Source organism: Trichosurus vulpecula, chromosome 3, assembly GCF_011100635.1.
Source record: "Trichosurus vulpecula isolate mTriVul1 chromosome 3, mTriVul1.pri, whole genome shotgun sequence".
NCBI classification, from domain to species: Eukaryota; Metazoa; Chordata; class Mammalia; order Diprotodontia; family Phalangeridae; genus Trichosurus; species Trichosurus vulpecula.
This window is the reverse complement of record NC_050575.1, coordinates 181,298,803-181,313,419: the sequence shown is the minus strand read 5'-3', so window position 1 is coordinate 181,313,419 and position 14,617 is coordinate 181,298,803. Positions and strand designations below refer to the sequence as shown.

Below are 14,617 nucleotides of genomic sequence, written 5' to 3'. Positions count from 1 at the left end.
ATTCTAGCCAACCTCCTCCCACTCCACACAAATAGCAAAATTACCTTTATTTTGCCAACAACCAACCCATAATACACACAAACCAAACCCCGAATAAACCAATCAGGTTTATCATGCTTGTGTTTCCACAGTTTTTTTTTTATGTGGTATCACTTTCTGGTTGTTATTGATGTTTCATTTTCAAAGAATCCTGTTTAAGGAGTGTCCTACCCCCAAAGTTATCTTTTTTATGGGGGATGTCCACTTAATAGATTTCAACAGTGGAGTGAATGTTTTACTTATACAGGCTACTTAACATGTCCTCTAAGATGCAAAAAAGAGAAAGATTCATTGACACACCTCAGTTAACTGGGACAACCAGAAATAAGAGGCACTGGAAATCTATTTTTCCTTATTGCTTTGCCTCCATTAGTTTTTTTTAGCAGCCTACGTTTAAAAAAAAAGGTATACTATCTTAAGTTAAATAGAGGTAATCTGAATATCGTATGTAAAGCTTTAAAAGTTTTCAAAACAAAATGTAAAATGTTACCGTAGATCAGAGCTGGACAAATCCCGTGTGCCAAGTCACCCTGGCACCTACTCTTTTCAGCGAAATCTTACCCCAACTACAGAAGCGCACTTCACTCTTCCAGCTCATGCAGATTCACTTTTACTAGCACAGCAACTTGAAAAGAAGTCCTTGGGACAGTGGGTAGCAGCAGCGGCCAACCCATTAGGGCTCCTCAGAGCCCTCTGCTACCACTGTACCTGCTCCAACTTGTGCTCCACTCCCTGTAACCAGAGGTAGAGACTGGGCAAGAGGGAGGGTGGGGCTGGCCTCTAGCACTCCCCCCCACCCCCACATACAGGGCCCAGATGTGTTCTGGTGAGACGTGAGCAACTCACTCTTTGAACCTTTCGAGATGATTCTTTGAAGCATTTCTGTTGATCTTGAATAAATGTGGGGTCCAATGTCCTCTGTCAAACATGCAGCTTTCCCACCTACCCCCATTTTTCATTCTTAAAAGCAAAGAAATTCATCTGGTTCCTATATTGTGAGGATAGCTCGTAGATCCAAAGCAAAATTTTGGAAGGTGGTCTAAAGTACATTTTTGTGTTAAGCAGTGTGTGTTCACCATGCCAGTGATATGAATAAGCTCAATGAAACTGGGAAAAAGAAAAAAAAAAGTAGCAAAGAAATGTGCCTTTGAGGTTTTAAGAGTTCTAAACTACCTACAGGAGGGATGTAGGTATCAAGAATTTAAGAAAATTGTTTTCAACTCTATGCCTTACAAAATGATAGGAGATAAAAAGTGGAGAAACAAAAAGGGATACACAATCAGAAACCAACTTCACACAAATGAGGAAAAAAAGACCCACATCAGCAATTTGAATTAGTTATCACCAGTATCCTAAACATAAATTTAAAAACTATTCATGTTAACTGTTTAATATTGTAATATTTTTTTACTGCATTAGTTATTTCGTTAGACTAGGTAACTCCCCTTCAGATAATTCCTATCAATTCGGAAGGGTAACTTAAGTCTTAAGAGTTCCCAAAGGGGAACATGCTTCAGATGAGACTTGAACCCCGATTTTCCAGTTCTCCATCTACTTGCCAGACTGTTTCTGACATTAATTTAAAAATAGCAGAATTAGAAGCTTTAATTTATGGAAACATTGCTCCTCTTCACCAGAGAAATAAATTTCTCATCTATGCGCAGCCCAGAACACATAGTTGCAGCAGCCATAATAACCCACATTCAACTTTGTTTGGGGAAGCAAGTAAATTGAGGGCATTTTTCAAAACCCTCAAACAAGTGCTTTCAAATGTTAATTTTATAATAAATGCACTGAAAATCTGTAAATGGTGGAAATACTCTGATAATTATAGCGGTGTTATTCTATACCCTCTCTCCCCCTCCTTCCCCTTATATGTATAGGAGACTTTCTACACTTAAGATGATCTAATCCATAGTTCTGTCATCCCAAAGAACACACTAGAACTCAGTTTTAGTAAAAGGAAAGAGTCACGGGTGGTCACCAATATGTAAGGAAGGGCTAAAAGGGTTTAGTAGCAGTCACACAATGAGTGATTTTATGTATTTTACTCCCTGGTATGGTCTTGGAGGTTCATAAAGTGTAGGGCTGAAAGGGAATTTAAGAGATCATCTAGTCCAACCCCCTTTCATGTTACACTTGAGGAAAAAGTGAGGCCCAGAGGTGTGAGGGTGACTTGACCAAGGTCACACAGGAAGTGGCAGAACAAGCATTCAAATTCAGGTCTTCTAGCTTCAAATCCAATGCTGCCTGGAGTAACAAGAAACATAATAACCAACCTTCCCTTTCCCACCCCACCCCCTTTTTGCCCCATTATCCCTTCTCCATCGACCCTTTCCTCCTCAAAACCCACCATAGATTCTCCCCTGCCTCCCAATTCTAGCAACTGAATAGTCTTCCATATATAAACCTCTTAAGAATTAAACCTTCTAGTTATTTGAACTTTCCTATTCATTTATGGTAGGTGAGATGTGCCTCAGGCTAAGTATATAACCCCCTCCCAAAGCACCCCCCCCAAAAAAAACTGGATAGGAGGGTAAAGCAGCATAGATGGACTTCATCTCAATATAATATATCATTCTCCTTATTGAATGCTGGTGGTCTCTAATGTCCCTTACAATGCTAAATTTTTAACAGGGAATTTTGCCCTCTTAATTTTAGAAGAATTTAGAATGAAGGTAAATGGGGGTGGAAACAGTAAACAATGGAATAAGGAGAGCTAAGATGTATTTTCCCCTCTATGCAGATGGCTTCCTGATATTATAAACAATAAAACACAGGTAGGTTTTCCAGGGATTCAGATATGAAATTCCAGTAGAACCAGATGCAGTTTGAAAGTCTGTCATCAAAATAAGGTGGATGTGTATTGTGCTTTTATTTCCCTTTCCCTATCCTCTTTTAATTTCCAAAATAACTGTCTGATTGTAGACTGAAACAGGTATATATCATCTGTTAACAAAACAGATGTAAGATGCAATAAGTAGTTTTAAGAATGCATTTGAATGTCTTAATTTCATTACTCTGGAACAGAAGGTTAAGGATGAAATTAATTCTTACATTCCAAAAGCTGTGAATTAGGAAAAGTAGGGGCCCAGAAATACTTGAAAATAGAAAGCTAGTTTTTTCTTAACTTTCACTAATAATTGCTATAATTCAGAAAACACTATTATTCACTTACCTTAATATATACACACACACTATAATCAGGTCTTCTGTAAAATTGAGTGTTTATGTGGATAAATGTAGTATATGAATTAGACACTCAAAAATAAATAAAACACTCTCATCTGCCCAGTCAGAAATAAAAAGCTAAACCTGAAAATCTCTAATATAAGCAGAGTATCATCTCAGGTTATTTGCAGAAAGTTTCCAAAATGTGCAAGTCATCAGAATTGATGATTATGTGCTGCTGACATGTGCAAAAAATAAAATAAAATGAAAATAAAAAAGCTAAATGTACTTTAAAGATCTGTGATTTTGTTGGTCTGAGTGCTTTCTTCCCCGACACAGATCCCAACCCCTCTAGGACTTGGTAGATGGTCTGCGAGCGACTGGCCGAAAAATTCGTCAGCCTATGGCCAATCTGGCGAAGAACCTCTCCGAATTTAGCTAGGCTGGTCCTTGGACAGCAGACATACAGTCCGTCCGTCGCTGGGCCCACACTCTCGAAGCCTTTCCAGCTTGGTAGGGGCTGCCAGAGCTTGCATTCCACCACTGAATGGCATAGCCTTCAAGAACTCAAGGTCACCTCCACACCACGATGAAGTGTTAGAGGACTTTTGTGGAAGAAAGCTAATAGTACAGCAAGAAAATTATTGTTGATATTGAGCACTGATGAACATGGATGATGTGTTGAACCTATTAAGGCAAAATTTGCTGACGTTACTATACTTACCACCTACTGAAAATAGTTCTAAGAACTCAATCATCAAGGACATTCAGCAACCACGTGTGGACAACTATGTTTTGTAAGTGTTACGTGTGTGTGTGTGTGTTGTGCATTCACATTTTCTTTTTCTCAAAACAATTAAGTCACAAAATACTAAGAAGTGTACTGGACCTTGAAAATCTCCTTAGATGTATACATGTATATGAATTGTTGAAGGTGAAGAAAGTGTTTAAGAGCAGAATAAAAACACGATTAAACTTCCAAATCTTGGACAAGCCAAAACTGGGTGGCTATTTAGAATAGAACGTAAAGGATTGATGAGACAAATCCCTGTGTGATACATACATTTATATAACAGTGATGATGAAATGGCAGCAGTCTTTTCTGGCTTTACTGCATTGTAATTGTGATCGCTTGCCCAGGATGGTGTGCTGCTTTCTGAAGCTGTTTCCTTAACAAGTCCTTCATTCCTAGGTGTTGTCACCACAGTTTTCTTTGCAATGTTTTCTTTTTTGTCAGGAGCTGGCCTCTTCTGGACAGAAGAAATTTTAATACCTGCCTGTATAATCAGTAAAATCTCAATCACTATTTATAAAATGGCTAGAAGTTATATGACATACTTGATTTCAATTTTATGTTACAATTCATGTTTATTACTATACTGTTCCTGGGGGGGCATGTTAATTGAGTAAAACCTCCATGTAACAGAGTGATCTAATAACCAAAAAAGGCTATGTGCTCTTAGGCTTCAATTAATAGAAGTATCTAGCACAGAAGGATGAAGTGGCAGTCCTTCTGTACTCTGATCAAACCAAATCTAAAGTAATGTGTTCAACTCTAGATGCCACATTTTAAAAAGAACATTCACAAACTGGAACAAGTTAAGAACTCAAAACTATTTTAAAGGAGATGACCAAACTTTTAAAGTTACCTGTGGGGTCATTATGTGAAAAGATTAGAATTTTCTGTTTGGCCCTAGAAGGGAGTACTAGAAGTAACAGGTAGATGTAATAGAAAGGCAGATTTTAGCTTAACATAAGGACAAATTTCCTCAAAATAAAAGCTGTCCAAAATTGAAATGGCTGCCCCCAAGAGGTTACTGGAGATATTCAAATAAAGGCTAAGTGACCATTTAATGTAGATGGGATTTGCGATTCTAAGAGATATCTGCTACCCATCCACTGTGTGTATTAAGTAATAATTTTCAATTCCCTGAGGGATGATAAATTACCTACATATTAGGGGCAGCTAGGTGGCACAGTGAGTAGAGCACTAGCCCTGGAGTCAGGAGGACCTGAGTTCAAATCTGACCTCAAACACTTGATACATGTTACTAGCTATGTGACTTCGGGCAAGTCACTTAACCCCAATTACCCTGCCTTCCCCCCTCAAAAAAACCAACTAGCTATATATGTTTCCTTCTTCCTTGCTTTGCCTACTTCTTCTCCAGTGCATTAAGCCCTTTGACTAGACAGGAGAAGGAATTACTAAAATGTAGTAAGTATCTCTTCCCTATTGATGGCTCTGATGAGAAGCTTGGTAGAAGGTCAAACTATTAGCTAAAATAGTACTAGCTGTGAATATCATTTAGGTAGGCTTTTCTTTTCCCTCAAAATAAAAACCATACTTCATTTTTTTTGTTTGTCCAAAGTAGCTAGCTTACCTGAACACCAGATTTTGGAAGACTGCATTTTTCAGGTTTCAATTTTGGCTTTTCTTTTACTTTTGGTTTTGGTTCTTTGCCAGCAGACAGAAATTTCATGGTGGCTGCAGCATGTTTAAGGATACAATCATTACTACAATATACTGAGTCAGGTTGGGCCACACTGGAACAACCAGGACCAATACATTTTGAGGCACCAGGAGTCTCAATAACCTGCAGATTGAAATGTAGAATATATTTAAATAGATAATTAGAATTATTAAAGAACTTTATAATATCATGTTTGGATTATTCTGTTGCAATAAAGTAACACTAGTAGCATATACATATATATCATCACCACCATCATAATTAACTTTATCTTCGTTTAGTCATTACTTATCAATCTGAATTATCCATACTCCTACCCATTTTTTGGCACCTATTTTTGCAAATACATAAATAGCCAAAAACAAAATCACATGCAATTTTGAAAGAAATTAACTTATCATGATAAAAGTCCCTATAATATTAGCTAATTTATTCAAATGAAACCTGTTTCTTGCATTTGATAGCTTAAATTATGTGCTTTGGGCCTCAAAATAAGAAAATCTTATGTGTAAATCCTTTCAAGGAAAAAAACCACATAGAATATAATGAGCCTATGACTTTTTTGGCTAATACATATGTATTCCAGGTGGTTTTAATTCTTAATGGCCATGATGATTTTAGTTTGTTTCTGGAATTACAGTAAAATGTGGTCCTCCCATCTCAAGGAGATTTTGTGATAAAGCAGATTACAAGTCATAAGAATTACTCAGAGATAAGTCTGGTCACAAAGTAGCAGCAACAGTGGCATACCCATTTTTCTATGAGTTTAATAAAAAATAAATATTAAATGAGAAATGAGCCATATTTAAACAATATCCACTAAGTATTTGTTTACATTTACTTATCAGTAATAGTTTCAGATAATCGGTTTCAGGAAGAGTAACTCCAATGTTGAGAGTTTTAGCAATAAGTCTGAAATTGATACCATAAATTCTTTGAATTCCAGCTTTTAAAAATCTTAAAGCGAAATACTCACAGGTTGAAATATTTTGAGCTTTTTCTTGCCACTTGGATTGGCGGCTTTTTCAATTCTACCCTTGATTCCTTGATCTTCACTGGATTTTTGCTCTATTGTTCCTATACTTGTCAGTTCTGTACCATCAGCATTTTCATGTCTAAACTTAGTTTCCTGTTGATCCGATTCTGAAGCAGTCTCATCCTGTACTTGCAAGATGGTGCAATTTGGACAGATATAATCTTCTCCATTCCTTTCCAAAAGCCTCCCACGAGCTTCAGAAATCCCTACACAATCACCATGAAACCATTCTTCACACCGGTCACAGCAAATCATAAATCTGAAAAAATTTTTTAGAAAATGTTATCAGATACAGAAAAAACAGAATCAAATGACCATCAATTTATGAAACTGAAAAAAATCTCATTTAGAGATCAATTAACTTTCAATTAAAATAACCATTGTATGATTGGTAGAATTTATCAATAAGGACTGCATTTTTGAAATCTTTTATCACTTGAATAAACTTAAAAGGCAAAAACATACATTTTTCTATCTGCCAACTACCTACCTGTTGTTATGAGGTTGTCGACATATGCAATATAATGCATTAGGGTCATAAACTTCACATTCAGGTTTCCGCTTCACTAACTCTTCAGGTTCTTCAACTTTGATTTCCTGAGGAGCTTTCCCTTCCAACTTAATATCCTGATTTTCTTTAGACTCCTGGGGCACAGCTACTTGATCCACTGTCTCAGGTTCTTGCTTACTGGGCACCTCAGTTTCCACTGTATTACCTGCCTCAACATCAACAGTTTCCGTGGGATCCTCTTCACGACGTTTCTTCCTTAGGCGATTTTGAATACCTTTCAGGGTCAATTCAGAGGGCTCTTGTTCACGCTTTCTTCTAAGACGATTTTGAAGTTCTTTCAATGTCAACCCATCACTGTCACTATCAGAAGTGTCATCATCTTCATCATCATCATCATCTTTTGTTCCTTTTGTAACTGTAGGGGGCTGACCCTTAACATTCCTGGAGTCAGATTTCTGACCAGTTTTAGTTTCAGGAGTGCTTTCCACACTTCCTTCAGAAGCAGTTTCTACATCAGTAACTGGACAGGAGGCCGGTTCACTTGAATCTTCCAGGGTAACAGGAACATTTTTTCTTCCTCTCCTCCTAACTGTTGTAAGAAATTCTTCTACTCTTTCTGTACGCTTGGGCTGTCGCCCACTTCGACGAAGGGAGAGGCTTTGTTGCTGCTGTTGTGGTTGCTGATCAAGGGACTCTATTTCAGCATCTCCTGCACCCTCACGTTTAGCAATAGTAGTTCTGCGAAAACCCCATGTTTTCCTAAACTCCTTACTTGTGGGTTTAATTGCCTTTGGAGCCTCATCATTGCTTGGGTCACCTTTATCATCCAAACCTAAAAAAAAAAAAAAAGTAAAATTATAAATTTGTTAATCTTTTAAAATTATTTGTTTCTAACCAGTATGGCATGCACACAACAGATAAAAGGACTGGAAAGGAACTTCCAAGTCATCTAGTCTAATTCTCTTATTTTACAGATGAGGAAACCAAGGCCCAAAGAAATGATATGACTTGTCTGCTGGTCATGCAGTAAATGGCAAAGCCAGGAGTTAGATATATTTATTTGTGCCAAATTACATTCTGAACAGTATTTTATACGTATGAACATTTGTACAAGAGGCAGCCAAAAAAGAAACACAAGTTTTCATCTATGGAAAAGTGAATCTTTACATTAAAATCATACTATAGAGTTCAGAAGTTGGCTTTCACATTTTTCACTACCATTCTGAGGATTACACGTAAATAATTTTCTACTTTAAATAAAAGTAAATACCTTGGGAATTACTTTCCATATTGTCCAAGCTTGACTCAGATTTAAATGCCACTGATGATTCTGGATTTACAGCATGTTCCATCACAGGAATACCAGAGTTCTATAAGTGTAATCCTAAAAATATACAAAATCAACTTTATTTGTGATGATGGGTTATTTTGCTTTGTACCATACACCACAAATTATATATGTAAGTACTTGATAAAGAAAACACAAGAAGCTACTGCTTCACTTTTGACTGTTCTGCTCATGTTCAGGAAGACCTGTTTAAGGGATGAAGTCAACAGAGTATCTACAATATTTTACTGTACTTCTCTTATGCATCTGCATTCAAATTTCTATTGTAGTTATGTGTATGTGTCCTATCTTCCCCACTAAAGTTGCAGTTTTATTGAGGAAAGAAATCCCAATCTATCTTCTCCCCCTCAGCACTTATCCTTGTACAGAATAGGTCTTCATAAATGTTAAGTCATTCCAATGATCAACAACACATCTAAAAATATACAGACTGCCTATGTATATGCTCTAGATATTTCAATTTATTACATCCTCACTTCAACTCAGTATTCACTAAGCTTACTGTTGATACCAAATGATCACTAATTAACTTCTCAGAACAGGTATTAAATTCCTCCCCATCTGTTAAAACCTAACTCAATGTCCACTCTTCCCTAGTGGAAGCATCTCTTTATCCCAACTACCCTAAAGTATCAAGCTTTCACACACATGAGGATGCTATTTGCAGTCAAGCTCCACCTTCTACGGGAATCCTTTCCTGATCCCAACCATTAACTTCTATTTCTTCTGCATATACTTATACATATACGTTATCTCTTAAAGCATAAGCTCCTTGAGGAGATTTAATATTTTTTGTCTTTTCATTCCCAGTGGCTAATACAGTCTCTGATACATAGTAGTAGGTACTTAACAAATGTTTGATTGATAAGACTTTGTTCACCATCGTTTATGAATTCATCGTGTATTATTTTATAAGTCATTTATGCATTTGTCATTATCATACTATTCATCAGGGCTTCTTATACTTTCTTCCACTCGCAACCCCTTCAGCACTTCTTAATCTATGGGTCAAGATCCAGTTACTAAGATCATGTCTTAATTAAATTTTTTTATCTCCACCAGCACCTAAATCAATGTTCTACTACATGTAAAAATTCTCTAGTACTCTCTTAGTTTAAGTTACCTATGTCAACTAAATAATCACATCACTCTACAATTATTTGCAACAGGTTCACCTAGTCTTGGTAAGAACGGAATCTTGAATATCAATTAACATTATTTCTCTAGTTCTATAAACTGCATCTGGGCAACTTTTGTAAATAATTGCAAATGGAAATCAAAGCTTATGTGCAGAGTTTTTCATTTCTGCTAAATATGTTGTTTATCCTCCAAGTTCAAACTGTAAACTGTCACAGGAGATCTATTTAGTCAAAGGTTGCACTGCATAAAAAATATTATTATAGGGGCAGCTAGGTGGCACAGTGAGCAGAGCACCAGCCCAGCAGTCAGGAGGACCTGAGTTCAAATCTGGCCTCTGACAGCTGACACACTTACTAGCTGTGTGACCTTGGGCAAGTCACTTAACCACAATTGCCCTGCCTTCCCCTCTTCAAAAGAAAAAAAAAAGTGTTAGTACAAGGGTCAGCTATAAAGTAGCTACATAAATGACCAAAAATACAAACTAATGCATCCTTGTAGTCTGGGATACTCCAAAACAATTTCAAAGCCAAATAGGAATACTCATTTCCTTAACAAAAGGTAACAGTCTAAAAAATTAATAAATAAAAACCTGTAGGTATAAGGAAACTAAAACTGATATTTAACATTTTACCTGACTAAAATCATAGTGGGATAACATCTTCCTGCAGTTGTAAATTAAATGGAAGAGTGAAGATAGAAGTGGAGAGCCATATAGCAAAATTCACAAAATGTTTACAGTTTGAAAGACTTAGAAAAACACACACCCAAATCTAAAAAACAAGAAAGAAACCAATCCCAAACAAAACACGATTCCTCTTGATGTCAACTCAAAGAATCTAAGTGTATCAACCAAAGTTTCACATGAAGTAAGCTCCTGAAAGAAATCAAAATAGGTTTACAAAAACTATTCTCCCACCACAGGCACTAAATAGTCACACAGCACCTTCAGAATTACTTAAAATCTTTTGAACCTTGTATTTAAGAAGTTGAACATAACTTTCCACTAGGAGAAAAACTGTAACCAGGATAATCAAAGTGGGGTGTGTGTGTGTGTGTGTCTGTCTGTCTGTCTTTGTGTGATGGGGTGGTGCTGGTGATAGAAGGGAGAATAAAGTATAACACCCATTCTCAAAAAGTTTACGAACTAGTTAAGAAGCAAAAATAGAATAAAAATGTCAAAAACCAAATGCAAAATGGTATAATGTTGGTTCTGAGAACAACAGCTGTTAAAGAGAAAGGAAAGATCAAAAACAGGTTGGAGTATGTGGAAAGGAAGAATGAATTTTAAAGGGACATAGGGGATATAGATTAGTCAAAGACAGGCCCTTTTATTCATTGTGAGTAGCAGCAGAAGAGTAGACAATACCTTGGAGATGAGAATGAATATAACATAAGAAGGTTGGGGGGGAGGGGAGAGGAAGAGATTGACGTGACTAGAATATGTTGAAGATAAGGCTGGATAGATGGACTCAAATTAAGGATTTTGAAAGCCAGAATCTCTTTGATTTATGATAAGCAATAGGGAATTCGCTATAGGTTTTTGTGACATGATAAAAGCAGATTAATCTGACTATACTAGGCCAGACAGATTAGAAGGTAAATGTAGCTCTGGTTCATAGAAAAGGGATTACAGAAATTCATGAATTGAAAGGGGACTCAGGTGATCTAGTCAAATCTGTTTATTGATACAATTCAGTCTACAAGCACACCAGGAAAACGGTCCCTCAGTCTTTCCTTGAAGTTCTAGAATGAAGGTTAACCACTGCTTCCCCAATTTTGAAAAACTGCAATTGTTAAACAAGCCTAAGTCTGCTTCTCTCTAACGTTTACCCTCTGCAACCAAACAGAGCAAGTCTAATCCTTATCTCTAATACTTGAAGACAATCATCTTCTGCTTCCCACCGCCCCCCCCCCCCAAGTCTTCTCTTTCCCTGGCTAAAAAACAATACTCTGTTGTTCTTGTCACCTTGCATACCACCTTACTCAGAGTTTTCTTAGGCACATGGTAAGTTTGAGAATGAACAAACAATGGAAGTTAAGGCAGTGGTTCTCATTCTCAAAGTATGGTCTGGGGACCCCTGAGAAGTTCCCCCAAGACCTTCAGGGGGTCTGTGAAACCAAATCTGTTTTCATAATAATACCAAGACGTTATTTGCCTTTTCCCTTCTCATTCTCTCACAAGCATACAGTGGATTTATCCAGGTTATTATAAGACCTGTAAATTAAAGATTTAGCTATTAAGTATGAATACTCTATTAGTATTATCTCTTAATAGATTTAACTCATATAAACAAAAGCTCTTGGGGCCCCTCGATAATTTTTAAGAGTGTAAAGGGGATAAAAGACCAAAAAGTTTAAAAATTGTTAATGTGGAAAGAAATGAATAATTCGAGACTGGAATAAAGCTATCATCCACATTGTAATGTAGATACTCAACATAAACAAACATTCCCTTATTTCTGCAAGTATGTTGGTTTAAAAGGTGTTTTTGCAGGACCAAATCATAAACTTAAAAGGGGCTAATTTATGTTGATGATAAAAACATTTCTTCATTAAAGTGGAGTCATCGATAGCGCAAATTTAAATTTAATACTCATCAATATGTCAAATGACTACTTTCAAAGAAATCATTGGTAATTTGTCATGTCAAATCTTTTCAGAATTGTAATCTTTGTTTTGAAGAGACCTTAATTATTTTAAAAATGAACTCTAATCAAGGAAATAAAAAGTATGCTCATGATTATTATGACCAAGATTAACACAATTAAACTATTAATATTACACTGTTTACGTTCTATATTTTCTTTCAAATATCCCTAACTATACAAAATCCTAAAAAATAACCCAGAGCCAACATGAAAATTAGTAATTACTTACTAAAATAGTCCCAAATCTTCATAAACCCCTTTAACTTATTTAATCCACCAATATCTTTCCCCATTACCAAGTGCTCTCTGGAGCTCAGGTCTCACACATCTTACCTATTACTCAAATTCACTCCAACTGCCTTCTCCTTAACTGCTGTCTCCCCTAGTTACCCTGGAACCTACACTGTAACATTCCAAATCATTCTTTTTAAAGACACAGTCTCATATACTTTTCTGTAGCTTTACCTTGGACAAGTTACAGGTAAATTAAGACTGCCACTATCATTTTAGGTTACTTTACTTACAGTAGAGGACTATGCAAAGTAATATTCACTATGGTTTTTTTTAAAAAAGGGATCTTATAAACAAGGAATTATCCTTCTGAACATTTGCAAATTCATGGAATAAGGCCAAACTACAGATTTGACAGAGTTCATATCCAGAGTTTGCTATTTTATTAGCTGTATAACCTTGGACAAATCACTTAACCTATCAGGACCTCAAATTTCCTTATCTATAAGATGAAGGGATAAATAAGGCTATGTCAAATGCTCCTTACAGCTCTAAATCCAATAATCCAATAACCATCTCTTTGTTTATTACACTAAATATGCTATACTATTCCAAATTCAAGTAAGCTTTGAGTAACTAGAAAAAAATTACAATATAGATATAAAGCGAGAGAAAACCATTTCACAAAAATGAACAGCATTACATCCACCGGTAGGTAGGTAGCACAGTGGATAAAACACAGGCCTGGAATCAAAAAGAAATGAGTTCAAATCCTACCTTAGATACTTCTACTAGCTGTGTGACACTGGGCAAGTCACTGAATGTGTTTGCCTCAACAGTAAAAAATGGGAAAATAGGAGCACCTCCCTCAAAGCGTCATTCTGAGGATCAAGTATCATTTTTAAAGCACTATAGTGCCTGGCACACAATAGGTTGTTACATAAATGCTTATTCCCTGCTTCCCTATCAGTCTAAAATAAAACAATCAACCCACAAACTGAATGCCATTTTCCTAATGTTTCTTTCGGAAACAAATGAATTTTTATCCAGTTTAAAATCAAAGCATTTCAGTCCCCTCCCCCCTCCAATTTCTCTACCTGAAAAACATCCCTGAAGCATCCCTCACCCACAGCTCCTCCTACAACTGCAGCCTCAATTCAATCAAATTATTGATCAAGTACAGCCAACCACACTGCACTCTAAAACAATCATTAGCATCAATCCCCTCCCAAGTTCTTCTCAAATCCACATGAGATCACTGGAAACCTGTGCAAAGAACACGAACTGTACTGTACTGCCCATAACAAAAGACCAGCTATCAAAATTAAGGGAGCTGACTGCTATTACCAACTTTACCTCTTTCCTTCCTTGAAATAACTATCACCCTATCAATTTGTTCAGAACCTCCAACCCACCAGACAAGCTAGTTGTCAGAAAAGTAATTCCCCGTGACTCTAGTATTGTGAAAATAAATTCTGGCAGACTTCACAAATCAACAGTTGCAAATTTGTAAAAACAATAGGGTTTTCAATTCCATTTGCTGAATGTCCAGTCATTAAGTAGGACTCGTTCTAATTAGTGTTCAAGATTCCCGAACTGGCGGCCCAGCTCGATTCTCAAAATAGCACAGGCTCCTACTGGCTGAGGAAACTTAGTACTTCACTGTTCCCTGCCCAAGCAGAATGCAAGCCTCATGATGAAAGAGAATGTTTTAGTTTTTGTATCCCCAGTGCCCAGCACAGTGCCAGAACATAGTAAGTACTTAACAAATGCTTGCTGAATTGAATTGTGACTCTTAATTATATTTATCTACTTGAAAAAAAGTCTATTGAAGTATCCTTGGTCAGTATTGGGTTAATTCCATTCATTTTTATAGCAACAAGAAACATTACTTCTTACTGAAGAGACAATAAAAAAATTATTCTGCCCCATTTGGTGGCAAAATTGTGTACTTAACTCTTAATGGCTTACCATCTTTTATCAATCTCATCCATTTTTCTTCCAAAAACAAGGTACCCCAAG

At 36.5% G+C, this 14,617-nt stretch overlaps 1 protein-coding gene across 3 annotated transcripts in view; it reads right to left on the bottom strand.

The window, feature by feature from the left end:
• Positions 1 to 14,617, bottom strand: part of DIDO1 (death inducer-obliterator 1) — a 60,790-nt gene that overhangs the window by 32,195 nt on the left and 13,978 nt on the right. For all 3 annotated transcript variants that reach the window (XM_036750378.1, XM_036750377.1, XM_036750379.1), the window contains exons 2-6: positions 8,499 to 8,612; positions 7,208 to 8,060; positions 6,658 to 6,976; positions 5,592 to 5,804; positions 4,274 to 4,487 (exon numbers count right to left, since the gene is read on the bottom strand). In XM_036750378.1, coding sequence (XP_036606273.1) covers positions 4,274 to 4,487; positions 5,592 to 5,804; positions 6,658 to 6,976; positions 7,208 to 8,060; positions 8,499 to 8,580 — 1,681 coding nt within the window. In that variant the 5' untranslated portion in view covers positions 8,581 to 8,612. The remainder of the gene's footprint in view (positions 1 to 4,273; positions 4,488 to 5,591; positions 5,805 to 6,657; positions 6,977 to 7,207; positions 8,061 to 8,498; positions 8,613 to 14,617) is intronic.